General features: G+C 41.1%; 1 protein-coding gene across 1 annotated transcript in view; it reads left to right on the top strand.

Annotated features, from left to right (window-relative positions):
• MCTP2 (multiple C2 domains, transmembrane 2) overlaps positions 1-16,849 on the top strand; it is a 282,589-nt gene that overhangs the window by 223,395 nt on the left and 42,345 nt on the right. Inside the window, exons 17-18 of the mRNA XM_006870699.1 lie at positions 7,567-7,689; positions 11,922-11,963. Of these exons, the coding sequence (XP_006870761.1) occupies positions 7,567-7,689; positions 11,922-11,963 (165 nt within the window). The remainder of the gene's footprint in view (positions 1-7,566; positions 7,690-11,921; positions 11,964-16,849) is intronic.

Below are 16,849 nucleotides of genomic sequence, written 5' to 3' on the forward strand. Positions count from 1 at the left end.
TCCTTGGAAACCCTATTCAGGGTTGCTATGGGCCAGAACCGACACGACAGCACTTCGTAACAACAATAACAACAAACTCAGTATGATAATAAAATGTCCTGAAATACCTAAACGAATTCCTACCTCTGTAGACAAATAATCCTTAGAGTTTAGAAGATTAGGCTGTCTGCCTTCTATAAATCCCCATCAAAAATCAAGTCAATTATAATCTGAACCCCACCAAAATCTTGTGAAACCTTACAGGTTAATTCTAAAATGCACGTAGAAGAGCAAAGGGCCAAAAAAAAAAGAAAAATTAAAAGGTAACATAATTTTGAAGGTGTTGTTATTGTTAAGTGCTGTCAAATCGGTTCTGACTCACAGGGTCCCTGCATTGGATTTCCCAGGAGCAGCTTGAATTGAGCCACTTGTGGTTGGCAGTCCAATGCTTACCCTACAGGGCCACAGAAGGACTCCTCTGAAAGTGTTGTTGTTGATAAGTGCCATCGAGTTATTTCTGACCCATAGTGACCCTGCATAGGGTTTCTGAGGAGCAGCTTGCAATTCAAACAACTTATAGTCTGGTGCATTAACCCAGAGTCATGGAGATTTACCAGATAAGGTGTCATTTGATTACCACACTATGTTGAAAAATGCGATTATTGTAAAATATAATGCATGAAGTGGAAGATGGCACTATTGTGGGAACTTGGTATATATATGACAAAAGTGGCAATACATTTAACAGAGAAAAAAATTTGCCTGAATTTTCAGCCCGAACTGGCACAAATTGAGTACAGAAGACTCATTTGAATTTGATGCCATATATCAGTTAAAATGAATATCCTTAATCTGTACATACACCTTGACATCCTGGTGCGGCACTGTAGGATCAGCACTGGACTGTGGACCACAAGGTCGGCAGTTCAAACCCACCAGCTGCTCCTCAGAAACCCTATATAGAGTCACTATGAATCAGAACCGACTTGTCAAGTATTAACAAGAACAACAACATAAAGATGCCATACATGAATGAAATGTCACATATCATATAAAAGTCAAGAAGTATTGCTACTAGAATTCCAGCTCACACATGCATCATGCATGTATTTATTCCAAAACACTTGTTTACACCTGTCTCTGCCATCAGTGGAAGGCTGCAGCCAAATCCTTTCGTTTGCTGTCTTCAAAAATCAGATGCAAAAAAAAAAAAAAAAAAATCAGTTGCAGTCTAAACAGTAGCTCCAAAGAGGATCAGTTAAAGGTGTTAAATTCAAGGCAGACAGATCGGCTCAGAGGTTATGGGATTGTTTTGGGGGAGTCCAAAGTGGTCATCCTTATAGCTTTACTTGGAGGATGTGGGACAATCGTTGTGGTTGCCGCATAGTGCTGTCGAGTCAATTCCAACTCATTGTGATGTTGTATATGATGTCTAAGGAGCAACTGGTGGATTTGAACCAATGACTTTTCAGTACAAACTGACCTTGTAGCCCAGTGCTTAACCTACAGCACCACAGCAGCACTCCATAGGATGATTTGGGGGCTTATAAGGAAAACAGTTCAAGAAAATTGAAACTGCATTACTGAGAAGAAAGTAAGCAAAAGTGCACTAAGGAAATTTACCGTCACGACAATGCACCTGCTCATTCTTCAGTGTAGCAAGGACTTTCCCATGAAAATGTTCTTGGAAAGTCTTTCCCCATCTACCCTATAACCCTGATCTTGCCCCTTCTGATCTCCTTTTGTTTCTAAAACACGAAGAACATTTAATAAGAACAGGCTATGAATCATTCCAGGATGCCCAAACTGCCGTCCTCAATCAAAGAGCACAGAATTCTTCAGGAGAAGATTTCTTCTCTTCTTGTGTGCCATCAAGTCAGTTTCAACTCCTAGTGACCCTGTATAGGATTTCTTAGGCTCTATGTTTTTGTGGGAGCAGAAAGCCTCATCTTTCTCCCACAGAGCAACTGGTAGGTTTGGTCTAACAACCTTGTGATTCACAGTCTGGTGCTTATCCTGCAGGGCCACTGCAATCAGGGGAGGGAGATAGAGACAGAAACACCACCTTCAGAGTGCATAGATTTAGACTGAGGTGACGCCGAGAAATGATAGGTTCACATTTTGATATTTTTGTGTAATGAAGGTGTCTATGATTGTGTCTCCACAAGTCTGTCAGTTTGTCACACTGTGGTAGCTTGCATGCTGCTTTGATGCTGGAAGCTGTACCGTGGGTGCTTTAAATAACAGCAGGGTCACCGGTGGGCAGGTTTCCGCAGAACTTCCAGACTAACATCAGATTAGGATGAACGAACAGACAGTCCACTTCTGAGGGACTAAGATGAACCTCTCAAGTTGCAAGGCACTCAGACTACAACTGAGGAAAAGCTACCTCCTCAAAGTAAAGTCAACCTTAGTGACTTAGGTGAAGCCAAGCTTTGGGGGCCTTCATTTGCTTGTGGGGCATGACGCAAAGTGAAAAGAATTGCAAACATCCATTAACACTTGGGACATAGAATGTACAAATATGAATCTAGAAAAAGTAGAAGTTTTCAAAGATTAAGTGGAAAGCATAAAGATTGATATCCTAGGCATTGGTGATATGAAATGGTCAGGTTTGGCCATTTTAAATTGAACAATTGGTTTACTCTGCCAGGAGTGACAAATTCAAGGTGAATGATACCGCATTCTTTATCTAAAAGACCATTTCAGGTGTATCTTGAAGAACATTTCTGTGCTAGAAAACCCAATTGTTGGTAGAATACATGCTCTAGGATATGCACTGGACTTCAAGGTCATTTTGAACTATAAGGTTGGCAGTTCAAACTCACTAGCCACTCACTGGAAAACAGGGTTTCTATGAGTCAGAACTGACTGAGCAACACTTAACAACAACATACGTATGTTCTGTGTATTTTTTTTTTTTTCTTTTCTCTATAAATATGATTTTTATTTGTCTTTGGAATGGAAGTTGGAAAGTTTATCTTTGAATATATTACATATGATATTTTATCATTATAAGATACAAAAAAAGAAAAATATGGACAGTAGTTAAGTGTGGTTCATTGTAGCTCAAAGTATGTCTAAACTGGGCTACTCATATGAGAAAAAAGTGTAACACCCATAGGATTAGTTACTAAACGGATTTCAGTGCAAACCCTAGTCTTCTCCACATAGGTTTGATTCCATGGCACAAAACCATTGGAAGACAAACGATCTTGAAACTAACTGCTGTTAAAAACTTGTTCGCAAACAATCAAAACAAAGCAATTATCTGTTTCATATGGTTATCCTAAGACAAAATGAGATAGTATGTAAAACACACAGCATCTGTGTTTGGTAGTAATGGATAATGCTCAAAACACCAAGCCAACACCAATCTACTTTACATCTAGGGAACTATTTATACCTGAACGACTTTAACTTGATTAACTATGACTAGATCGGCCTAAGCGATGGAAATGTTAGCAAATCCATAAGTGAGCTGCCTTTCAGCGTTCAAGGAGTGTAAAGTGTAAAGGACACACTGACAATCAGTTGCAATCCTTACTGTTTGCGGATAGGAGAGGGGGCATAATCGGTAGTACTCTTCTTGTCCAGCTGTATCCCATAAACCCAGATTCACGGGTTTTCCATCTACCATAACATTGGCAGAGTAGTTGTCAAAGACAGTGGGAATGTATTCTCCAGGAAATGTATAGGTTGTATAACTGATCAATAGGCAAGTTTTACCTACAGCTCCCTCTCCCACTTGAGGGGGCCGACAGTGACAGCGCGCTGAGGCGAGACGCTGAGGGTACAGGGCGCAGCGGGTGGGCAGGCACGTGTCTGTGGGCGGTGGGGCTTGTGGTGCCTGGGCCGCTGTCCACGACGCCTCATGCTCAGAGGATTGTGAGCCAGAGCCCAGCGGTAACCACCACCCAAAAGTATTCTGTGTATTCTTAAAGTGATATGGTTTATATACTGTATACCACAAACCACATCATGCTAATGGTAGACCAATGGATCACTAGAAGTGGTTTTAGGAAACCGAGAAATTAGACAGTGATATCATGTCATTAGTTTAACTTCACACTGGTTTGATAGTACTATTGTTGTTAAATGTGGTTGAGTTGGTTCCGACTCATAAGTGACACTGTATAGGGTTTCCAAGGAGCAGCTGGTGGGTTTGAACTGCCGACCTCATGGCTAGCAGACCAGTGCTGATTCTACAGTGCCACACCAGGACTCCCCATAGTAGTAGACGATAAAATTAAATAAGAAAAAACCTAAATTATGAATATTAGAAAAGAGGCAGCAAAAGAGGCTCCTTACTTGCAATTATGTGAGTATATTCTTAGAAACCCCAAAAGAATGAAATGAAAAGCTCTCTGAAATAATAAGAAAATTCAATAAGGTTGCTAATTAAAAATATTAATTTATAAAAAGTATTACCTTTCATACACAAACAATTACCAATTGGAAATATCTGTCTATATTAGAGGGTTTCAGAAGCACATGGGAAAATGTAATAGAAAAAGATAGTGGGATTTCCCCACAAACTCTTTGAAGCCCCAACATATAGTAGAAGAAATGACACAATTTACAATTGGTATTGCTGTTCTTAGTGGACTTTGATATGAGTCCAGCTCATGGTGGCTCATGTGTGCAGAGTAGAACTCCTCTATAGGGTCTTCAAGGTTATAACGTGGAGACCTGCTGTGGAACTGTGAGTTAATGCCCTGGACTTCAAGGTCGGGCTGAACCACAAGGTTGGCAGTTCAAGCTCACCAATTGCTCGTTGGAAAGCCTATGCAGGCTCACTAAGAGTCAGATGCGACTCCACAGTACTTAACAAAAACAACAACAATCTTTGAGAAGTAGATCTCCAGGTCCTGCTTGCTAGGTATCTCGGGGTAGACTTGAACTGGTGACCTTTGGGCAAGTAGTCAGGTGTTTAACTGAATGTGCCACTCTGGGACCTCATTTACAATGTTGTTGTTAGGTAGCAACTCATAGTAACCCTGTATAGGGATTCAAAGGAGTGACTGGTGAGTTTGAAGTCGTCAAGTTATCAGTCCAGTGCCACACCAGGGCCCTAATAGCAACAAAAAAATCAACAATTATATATATATATAAAACCCCTCAAGGTCAGCAGTTCGAAACTACCAGTGGTTCTGCAGGAGAAAGATGAGGCATTCTGCTCCCATAAAGATGTACAGCCCCGGAAACCCTGTGCAGGGTCACTATGAGTCGGAACTGACTCCTCGGTACCTAACAACAACATATACATGTGTGTGTGTGTGTGTGTATATATATATATATATATATGTGTGTGTGTGTGTGTGTGTGTGTGTGTATATGTGTGTGTATGTATATATATGTGTGTGTGTATGTGTATATATATATACACATACACACACACATTATTGTTAGGCGCTGTTGACTCGGCTCTGACTCCTAATGATCCTTTGCACAACAGAACCAGTCAATGTCCAGCCCTGTGCCACCCTCACAGTTGTTTTTGTGCTTGAACCCATTGCTGATGCCCTTTGGGTAAAGATTACTTTTTTTAAGATGCATTAATTTGATTCTTCTGTGTTGATGTGATACACAAATGACTTTGTTGAGCACGTCTGAGCTGACAGCTGATAACTACAATTATCTTATTTCATCTTCTAGACTACCTGTGAATTCAAAAAGAAACTGAGGCTCAAATTTTGAAGTAATTTTCTGAAGATTTCACTCGCGAGGCAGGAGTGAATTATGAAAACATAATTATTATGTGTTCTTTTCCTATTTCACCTACTAATTAATGTGTTTCTTCAAGGCATAGTGTGTGTCTCTTGTTTTACGTTGAAACCCCTAGCAACACCAACTTTCTTTCTCATGTCCAGAGGAGAAGGCTGTGGATTCAGAGGCTGGTTGGAGCCAGCATTCCCTCCTGGTTCGATATACCCTCCTCCAACTGATCATTTCTTCGTGAATGTAGTGTTTCAGACCTCAGACAGCTTAAGTTTTTAAAGAGAACTTTTTGGCAATTAATTAAAACAGAAACAACTCTGTTTCGGTCAAATAATTCTCACCTGCTGACAGAATTTGGCATGTGGCCATGTCAACTTGACCTTGGATTTTTCCATACCATTGGATCAGTTCCCACTCATAGTGACCCTGTATAGGGCTTCTAAGGGTTTAAATCTTTGAGGGAGCAGTAATTCCCATCTTTCTTTTGTAGAGCAAGCAGCTGGTGAACTCAAAGTGTATACCTTGTGATTAGCAGTCCAGTGCTTATCATTGAGTAGGGTTGTTTGTTTACTGGGTCTGAGGTTACTGTCATCATGTATTCTGGAATGTAACTTGGTAACTGGATGCCTCATTTCACTGCTATTTGTTACCATGTCTAAGATTGTGTTCATCTCTCTACCTGTGAGTGCGTGTGTTCTCATGCACATGTGTACACATGAGCATGACTTATCCTGCTGGAAACACACATTTCTAATTGGAGGGGAAGAAAGAATACTGGGCACCAAGCAAGTGAAAACTCAACAGAATAATTTTCTGTAACTCTCAAAGCTCGAAAAGAATCCCCTGTTCTCTGAGACAATATAGACCAGCGGTGGGGAATATTTTTCTGCCAAGGGTTATTTGGATATTTATAACATCATTCATGGGCTATACAGAATAATTAACTTAAAAATTAGCTTGCTATATTTAGTTGAACATTTAGTTAATCCTCCCCTAATGTGATGCCTGGAGTCCTGGTGTGGCATTTGGGGTTAATGCATTGGACAGCAAAGTCAATGAGAACTGCAAGATCAACAGTTCAAGCTCTCTGCCCTATATGTAGGGTTGCTGTGGGTCGGAACTGACTTAACGTTACTTAACAACAAAACAACAGTGTCATGACTGGAGTCCTGGTGTGGGCTGTGGGTTCATGGACTAAATTGCAAAGTTGATTTGAACCACAAAGTCAGCGGTTCAAGCTCACCAGTCGCTCCTCGGAAACCCTATACAACAATAACAATGTGATGACTGGAACTGCGGTTGCCAAATAATTTTGTGGGCCTTACACGGCCCATACAAATCCTGGGGTGGTGCTGTGGGTTCATGCACTGGACTATGAAGTCTGTTTGAACTATAAGGTTGGCAGTTCAAGCTCACGAGCCATTCCTTGGAAACCCTATACAGGGTCACTATGGGTCAGAACCAACTTAGTGGCACCTAACAATAGCAAATACAACCCGTGGACCTGATGTTCCCCATCCTCGATGTAGACTATGGGTGTGCCTTTCAAATTCCAAGGGTTGGCAGACTCTCTCATTTCTGGGTAAAGCATTCTAAAGCTTTAAAGCTGCTATAGAGAATTGTTGTGATTATTCTATTTAGGTGCCATCAAGTCGGGTCAGACCTAGAGTGTCCCGTATAGGGTTTCTGAGGAGCGAGGTTTCTGGTGAGCCTGAACTGCTGACCTAGTGGTTCAAATGGACTTTGCAGTGAAGACATTAACCCACAGCCCCGTAACTGGAGTCCGTTACAGAGAGAGTCCAGTTTAATGTCCATAAGTAAGTAAGACCCCTCTGCCTCACATATTCTTATTTGTCTTCCAATCAGGTATTCTTGGTCACAGTCTGGAATTTTGAACTGTACATGATTCCCCTGGCATTACTGCTGCTTTTTGCTTACAATTTCATCAACCCGGTCAAAGGCAAGGTCAGCAGCATCCAGGACAGCCAGGTAAGCCAAGAACCAATCAGTTAGCGTCTTTAACTAGAGAAATAAATGTGTGGACAGCAGTAAAATACAGCACCAACTAACTCTGGCCCAAGTCTGTTTTGTTGGAGCCCCGAGGAGCACACTGCCCATGCGTCCATTTCACAGTGATTGTCTGCCGCCTAGCTTCCACGACGCCTTATGTTCCAGAGCCTGGACGTACATTCTTAGCGGGAGGGGAAGCCTTGGGTGCTTGGCCAACATGTCTGTGTGCCCATCTGACTCTCTATAAGGTTCCTCAGTATAACACCACCCAGTGGTGCCCTGGGCACTCTGAGCCAGCCGTAGCCTCTGTCTGGGCAGCCCAGGCAGCCATCTTTGCTCTTCTGAGTCCTGAGGCTTATGGGAGTCCCAGAATTTTTCTGCTTCCAGGGCAGCCAGAGAGTGCTAGGTGGACGTGGGACTTCCTCACCTCAGGTGGATGAATATTCTTACAATTCCCTAACTTTGTGGTGCTGAGGAAACTCAGGCAGCCTCACAGCAGCATTCTACAGCATCTACTTGTCCGACTTGCTTTCTGACTCTCCTCTTTTCCCACTGTTTCTCTTCTGTGTAGGTAGGAACCTATGGTCTTCACTTTCTAGATCCAATATCCAAATTCTGAAAATGCTGTTGGAATCTGGTAACTTCCTTTCTAAAATGTTTGATCATCTTTAGGTTGAATTTTCCAAGATTCAAAACCTGAGCATTGTCACCTGTTTTGTTCCTCATTATTTTCTTGTTAAAAAACCATCTCAGAAATGGTTTTGGGACAAAAAGAAGTTAGAAAGAGACAGAACGAGGGCTGTTGGGTAGATGTGGTAAGGTTTCCCAACAAAATTCCCATAGGACAACCCTTGCTACTCTCCAAGAATGAGCAGGTACGTTGCTTTGATGCGAAAAATTCCTTGACTCAACTTTATTGTCCTTTTTCTCAGAAGTTCAGTTTCCTATTTCCTTAAAACTTCTTCCTAACGTCATCTTGTATCCCTCAAGAAAATCTGTTAAGATTGTGTGTTAGAAGTCCCAAGAAACAGTCTTTACAGCCCTCTGATTGGACCTGCCTGCCTTGAATTTAAGTGGCTTAGCAGTTCCCCTCAGAATTAGGTTGACATTGGAGAATTGTTAGAGTAATATACCAATGCATGTATTTGATTGAACATTTCTTGATAGCACCCAAATGAGATTAAGACAAGTGTGTATTACTGACAAAACATATCTACTGCAATTCACTGATCAAATAGATTTTAATGTATTTAGGAAGAAAATATGAAATTAGACACCAGTTTTTATTTTGATATCATCTGAAATGATTATCTGACTAGTTTTATAGTACAGACTATAACCTTTTAAAGTATTGATACTACAGACAAATTAGGTGATTATTACCTTGCAAAAAAGATCATTTACTTTATAAGGAGATGTACTACAGATTTTCTGCACATTGTAAAATCTCCTGAAACATTTATACCATTATTTAAAATGACCTGGTGGCCTCACCGGTGTTCAATATTAACTGTGACTTGAGTGATATTATTAAGAAAGGCTATTCCCCCTCTGCCTGCCATGGTTAATGAAGTGAAGGTGTTTTGATACATCAGGGTCTTGGAAGATCTACGTCTCTCAGAGCCATAGTCAGTACTTCCTGAAAAATTACATAGAAATTGGAGGATTGTAAGAGTTGTATATTGATACATGTATATCTTGATTAAAATATTGATTTGCCATGTTATGCATAGGGAAATGTTGTTGTTAACTGCCATAGAACCTTCTACTCATGCCACCCCATACACAATGGAATGACACACCATCTGGTTCTGTGCCATCCTCATGATCAATTGCAGATTGAACCATTGGAATCCTTAGGGTTTCTGAAAAAAGCATGTGAGAGCCATGGCTTCCCCTGACTTCACAAGAGGGAATGAGAATCAAACTCATTGTTAGTCTAAGGCTGATTCCTCTGAAGCAGAGGTCAGACATACCTCCACCCTACAGCCTTCTTTACCCTACTCTGACACCAGCTGTTCTTCCCACAGCACTCTCGGCTTCACATCTGGGTTTGATGATCCAGTGCAATGGCCGCACAACTCATAACAATGCTCATGATGGTGGACTTTATTAGGGAAGTGAACAGGGTACAATTCAGGATCAAAACCTACTCAGAACTCAGCAGTGCTCCAGTTAGGAACACCTCGTATTGCTGTACTGCAGGCACGTCTCACACTTGTCTTTGGCTTCTCAGCCTGTGGCCCCTTGGCCTCTTCCCTAGACCATGAAGCTGCTCTGTCTCTTCAAGCCACTGCCACAGCTGAAAACAATCACCAGGACTTTCTTCCTTACTTGTCCTATTCTGGGTTCTCCACTGAAACATGTTCAGCATCACAGCAACACGCAAGTCTTCCCTGACAAGTAGTGGCTGTATGTGGGGTGCATTGGGCAGACTTGCACCTTAGTCTCCTCCATGGAAGATGAGTATTTTACCACTGAAATGCCACTGTCTCATAGATGGACCAATAGGAGATGTTGAATATAGAACACACAAATGCTTAACTGTGATATCACGGATGGAGTGCTTAGATAAGCTTGCATTTAGTTACACAGTTTTCCCTGAAGTACACTACAGAATACTTTGAAGTTAATCTTGAAGGAAGTCTCTTGTTGATGGTGACAGGGTTTGTCATGCCCCTGAGCTCTTCCCCAGTGAGCATGTTTTTCATTTGGGACATTGTAGAAACATTTAGTTCAGTGTGGCCTATTGGCTTTATCTTTAAATTGTCTTTAGGTAAAATGAGCATAATAAATGCAGACTCCTAAACAGTGTATTAAGGTTACTTTCTTGATCGCTAGCCGGAATAAAGAACTGTCTGCATTATGGATTGAGGGTCTTTTTCCAAAGTGAATTGAGGTCTGTTCACTAGAGGCATGATGACTTTAGCATTTTTGAGATTAAATGGTGAAACATGGGCTTTTGCCTTTCGAGTGGCAGACTGGATGATTGAAGTCACGGTGTCCCCTATTCCTCGGCCAAAGAGAAGGGTCTTGTTATTCCTTAAGAACCTCATTTGCTGTCATGAAACATGCTTGTTACCACTGGTGAAGAGTCTAGTTCCTTCAGAGGGTCAGTGAATGTCACACAAACTGCCAGGTGAAGCTCATGAGAATTCAGGAATGTATGGCTCTCCCAGTCCTAGAAAAAATGTCTTGATAACTACTCAGCGGCTTTATGGGTACAGTACAAATTTTCTCAATACCTCAGAGTTCGAAAGCACGCTATTGACAATTATTTTTAGTATTAAAACAATGGCATTTAGACAGTTAGGCTGAGAATAATGTCCAAGCTGAAAACATATCCTGATTCTCTAATACCTAGCATCCCTTCTGAGCTATGAAACCCATTTGATGTGTACCAACATAGGCTAGCCTTAGACATTGCAGTAATGTAATTAAATAACCAAGATTTCTAAACTCATCCAAGCAAGCCTGTTAATAACAAAGTTCAGATGCCTGTGAATCCATCAGTGACGTAAGTTTCTTCTCTCATCTGCTGCCCCATCCTCACCAGGACAACAGTAACACCATATAGAAACCTATAGTATATTCTTGGGATTGGTCATACCCAGACAAATGCATTTTCTACTATCTAATGTTTCCTGGTGTGGCGCTGTGGCTTAATGTGCGAGACTGCAAAGCTGTTTCAACTGCAAGGTCAGCAGTTCAAGCTCACCAACTGCTCCTCGGAAACCCTATACAGGGTCGCTATGGGTCGGAACCGACTCAATGTCACTTAGCAACAACAACAATGTTTCCTTAATACTCCACGAGGGATGGAGCAGTCATTACAACAACGAGCCTAGCACAGACAGTGTGGCATTCTCTGCCCGACCATAGCAGTTGGTTCATTTGTCAGAATAAGAAGAAAACTGTTTACAGACAGTGTAATTTGGCAATGCATTTTTTAAAGCTGGGTGCCTTTAAAGGGTACTTGCCTAATAGCTTTATTTATAGTTAACACTTTTATGCAGATTATGCACACTGTTTATAGTTGTACCACAATGTCCCTGAACTTTAAAAGTGTTATTTTTCAAGAGGTTTTAATGGATTTTAAAAGTACTGCTGCTTAACTTGTGTAGAACAACTTTAAGGATATGAGTGAATTTAATTTGCATTTGAAAGTTTCAGTTGCTGTTTTGTTTACAGATTGTGGGTTTTCCTTTCAGGAGAATACAGACATAGATGAAGAGGAGGATGAAGATGACAAGGTGAGTTTATTCAAGAAACAGCATCCAAGGGATCTGGAGTGCTGCCACAAGAAGCTCTTCCTCAGGGTGAGGTCTAGAGTGTTTGTTGTTCTCGTGAGCATTTTAGAAAAACAACGAAGCAATAATCTTGTACTCTAAAAATATATCATCCCTTTTATGTGAAATATCTACAACAGGCAAATACACAGAGACCAAAGGATACTAGCAGTGACGAAGAGCTCCTGTACACTGTAAGGGTAAACACTGGACCGCAAGGTGGGTTTGAACAGCAAGGTTGGCAGTACAAACCTACCAGCCGCTCCTCGGAAACCCTATGCAGGGTCGCTGTGAGTTGGAGCTGATACTTAATAACCAACAGCAACAGACTGGTAGGAATGAGAAACAGGGATTTATTACTTAGTGAGTACTGAGTTTCTATTTGTTGTTGTTGTTGCTAAGTGCCGTTGGGTTAGTTCAGACCCATAGCAACCCTGTATAGGGTTTCCAAGGAACGATTGGTGAGCTTGAACTGCCGACCTTGAGTTTCAAACCAACTTTACAGTCCAGCGCATTAGCCCACGCACGGTGCCATACCAGGACTCTGGCTTTCTGTTTAGGGTGATGCATAAGTTTGGGAAATAAATAACAATGATGGTTACAAAGCACTGTAAGTAAAATAACTGATACTGATTACATACTTAAAAAATGAATAAAATGGCTGACGTGTGTTATATTTATTTTACCACAATAATATATTTTTATCAAGGATATTACTTTTTTAAGATTTAAAAAAAAAAAAAAAGGTTGAAACACAATAAAATATAAGGAATGATTGAAACCTTATAAGACATCTACCCTTCATTTGATTCAAACCAAGGTTAGCCTACCCCATTTGTAGATAAAAGGGACCCTAGGAAGTCAAACATAAATCAAGTAAAATTGCTGTTCCTTTAGGTTGGTTTCTGCACTCTGTGGGCTGGTCACCCACTTCAGAACCTGTCACTTCCCCAGCTGTTGCTGGCAGCATTTTCAGCTAGATGTCTCTGTACATCTGTCCTTTTTACTTCTCCTGGGAGAGTCTCTCAAATCTGCTGCTTTTGTTGTCATTACACTTTCAGACAAACCTTCTGGAATAAAATGGAAATAAAAATGGAATGCCAAATGAGACGCCACTAGCTTAATGGACTTCCCCTCCCCTCAAACCTGTGGGTCTGTGGAATTCATGATGGAAGGGTGTAGACACTTGTGGGAAACCGAAGGTTAAAAAGGGCAACTTTAAAAGTCAGAGCCCAGGATAAAAGTACTCACAGAATAGAAATGAATTCAAAGATACAAGTAGCCTTACAATTAAATGGCCGTACTCGATGGCACCTGACAACAACCACCACCATATGGTTTTGCCCATCCAAAGCAATTTGGATGGATTACAAAGTAAGTCTTAATTGTTATGTGAAGATGGTCGTTAATAGCAAACTAAATAGATAAAATATGAATTTTTTTTTAAGACGGAATCAACCGTAAAACTGATGGTCTGCCTTGTAGACTTTCACTCAATTCACAATAAAAGCATTAAAAAAAAAAAAAAGGAAAAGTATGTAGAAACATGGAGTTAAACAATAATGGATTTTTCCCATGAACTTTTTAAATTCCTCTCATATATATAGTTGTTGTTGTTGTTAAGTGCCATCGACTCGATTCTGACCTCTAGCAACCCTGTATAGGGTTTCCAAGGAAAGTCTGGAAGTATTGCTATGATGTCATAGAAAGCTGTATTAAACAAAAATATCAACAACAAAAAAATCAACCTTTTTTTCGGTATAGAGACCACTCAGATGAAATTTTTCTTTATAAATAAATTGATGTTAGTAGCTTCTAGGTGCTGTAACTTAATGAATGCTGTCCTTGATAGGATTCTCTGGATACAGAAGTGGTATAAGTACTTGATTGCTAACCAAGAGGGTGGAGATTCGAACACAACCAGAGATGCCTCCCAAATCAGACCTGATGATCTCCCCAAAGGTTACAGCCTTGAAAACCCTACGGAGCAATTCTAGAGCACTCACAGAGGGTCAGCATGAGTTGGAATCAACTGTAAGGCAGTTAACAGCAACAAAAGAGCTTGGTGGATGTTTTACCAAAGCATAATCACATGTAGTAATTAATGATACAGAGTGGTTATGAATTGGGCTGCGAACCGCAAGGTCAGCAGTTCGAAACTACCAGCTGTTCCACGGGAGAAAGATGAGGCTTTCTGCTCCTGTAAAGGTTTGCAGCCTCGGAAACCCTGTGCAGCGTCGCTATGAGTTAGAACCGGTGACTCCATGGCACATAACCACCACCACCATTAATTAATGAATCTGTTTTTAGCCTCCCCACCAACCTACCACCATCAACTCAATTCTGAATCATAGTGACTCTCTACAGTAGAGGAGAAATACCATACAGTGTTTCCTCGGTCCTAAGTCTTTGTGGGAGTTGTTCTTTGCTTTGAAGTGCCGTTGAGTTGGTTCCAACTCATGGTGACTCTGTATAAGATTTCCAAGGAGCGACTGGTGAGTTTGAACCGCCCACCTTGTGGTTCAAACTGAATTTGCAGTCCAGTGCTATATCCCACAACACCACAACAAGACTCCTTTTGGGAGCAGCCAGCTTCATCTTTCTCCCATGGAGTGGTTGGTAGGTTTGAACTGCCAGCCTTGCATTTAGCAGTGCAACCTTCACCCAATGTACCACCAGGTCTCCTGCTTTCAAACTAGATTAGGGGAAATGCTTAATTTTTACAACCCAAAGCTTACAAATGAGCAAACCTTCTTTTTGTTTGGCCAAGCCCATTTACATGAGGCATTTGTGGAAGAAGACACCCCCACCTTATTGGGATCAATGCTGTGATGTGTCTTTCTCCAGCTGATAAAAGAGAGCTTCCAACATGAAAGCAATTAATGAGAAAGTGATGTTTGAAGACAGGCAAACAGAAGCGAGAAGCCACAATGTCTGGACCAGTGGTTTTTCAAGGTCTGGTGTTTTGAGATGTCTCAGGATTGTGTGCGGGTCTAGAAGTAGACCTAACTTGGGCTATGCTTCAAGCCTTTCTGGGGAAGGAAGACTGAGATAACAGAGAGATCCGCAGAATCTACATGATAAATACAGTTTGAAACTATTGCTGGCATCCAAACATGACTGGAAACAAAACAATTGCAACCACTTGCCCCATGTTTACTGTTGTTGTTATGTGCCATGGAGTCGGTTCTGACTCATAGCGACCCTGTACAGGGTTTCCGAGACAGTAAATCTTTCCAGGAGCAGAAAGCCCCATCTTTCTCCCACAGAACAGTTGGTAGTTTCGAACTGCTGACCTCGCGTTTTGCAGCCTGATTCGTAACCACTATGCTGCCAGAGTTCCTCATTTATTGGAAATTGAGGTAGGTAACAGACTACCTTAATTTCTCCCAGACCATTTCTTTGTTGTAATAATTTTATTGGAGCATTTTGATGGTCCCTTGTAATAGCTAGCATATAACCATGATGGGGTTTCTTTTTTGATTTTGTATCTCGATGAACTCATCTACAGCTGTAAATTCAACCTGAAATTTTGACTTTTGTTCACGCCTCTTCTGTTTATCATAACCCTTCAATTATTGGGGGGAGATCGGCATACTTCTTAGTACTTGCCTATATCTTTTCACTCTCTCTTCCCAAAGAGGAAGTCAGGTGGAGGGTTTCTGTAGCTGAATAAGACAGCAGTTACTTTAAGACTGCGTGAACACACATCTGCATGTGTATTATAAAGCATAATTGGTTTTGTTGATAGAGCACCCTCCACGATTATGATGTGGTCTTTTTAGCCCTGAAGGAAACTTCAATCCTCAGTGCTCTATATCAAAGGTCTGGCCTGCTGTGAGTCTTTCTGCCTTCTGTTGCATGTTAGACATGACAGACCAAGTTTCTGGGAATCATAACATACTCCGTGAAAGACGGACTGTTTACAAATTAGAAGCACACCGCCGTTTAGCTCTCAACCAGAAGACGAGAGAACCTCATTTCTCCCTAAACTCTGCATCTGGAGAATGACACTCCTTAATGCCTACTCCTTTTCCCACCGAATACCGGCATGGTCGGCGGTGGAAGATGAAAGCAGGCCTGGGTGCCATGGCATGCTTTCTCCAGTAGATGAATGCATTCTCCTGTTCTGCCTGTCTCCAGTGCACAGTCTAGGATGCAGCCTGGGGTCTGTCAACATTCTCTTGTCAGGAGCAGGGATGCTTGTAAACGACATCACCATAGCCTCTTCCTCCTCCTCTTTGCAAAGAGGACATACTAGTGGCCTGTGTGAGAAAACAAATGAGAATTCACAACGTTGTCTTCTTTTTTTGATGGGCTTTCAGTTATAATATAGAGCTCTTAGGGGTCTTCTTTTTTTCCCTTTTATTGTTTTGTTGTTTTTTTTTTTTTTTTTGTATTTTTAAGACTTTTGAGAAACAAACTTAGGAACTAAAGTTTGAAAAGAAAGAACTTTCTTCTACCTGATGACCCATGTACAGAATTGCTTCTCAAGACCTCAGAACAAACAGATAATGGCTGCGTTCAGCCAACAGCAATCAGCTGACATTTCCTATTTGTATTAGATTCCATATGTAAAATCCTTCCGTGTGGCCCTTATTTGTACGGATGGATTACAATGAAAATTGCATTAATTTTCTACACAGTAAAGGTCAATAATTGAAGCATGAACCAAGAAACTATTGTGTAAAATGCTGTATCCCCATACTTAGAAAAGGTCAGGCAAGACAATAATATCTTGTTTTCATTGCTGAAGGTATAAATACTTGCATTAGAGATTCTTTCTTTTTTCCAGCCCAACAATCACATATAATATTTCAGCATTTACTACAATCACTAGGAAGATGGAA

Source organism: Chrysochloris asiatica, unplaced genomic scaffold, assembly GCF_000296735.1.
Source record: "Chrysochloris asiatica unplaced genomic scaffold, ChrAsi1.0 scaffold00148, whole genome shotgun sequence".
Lineage (NCBI taxonomy): Eukaryota > Metazoa > Chordata > Mammalia > Afrosoricida > Chrysochloridae > Chrysochloris > Chrysochloris asiatica.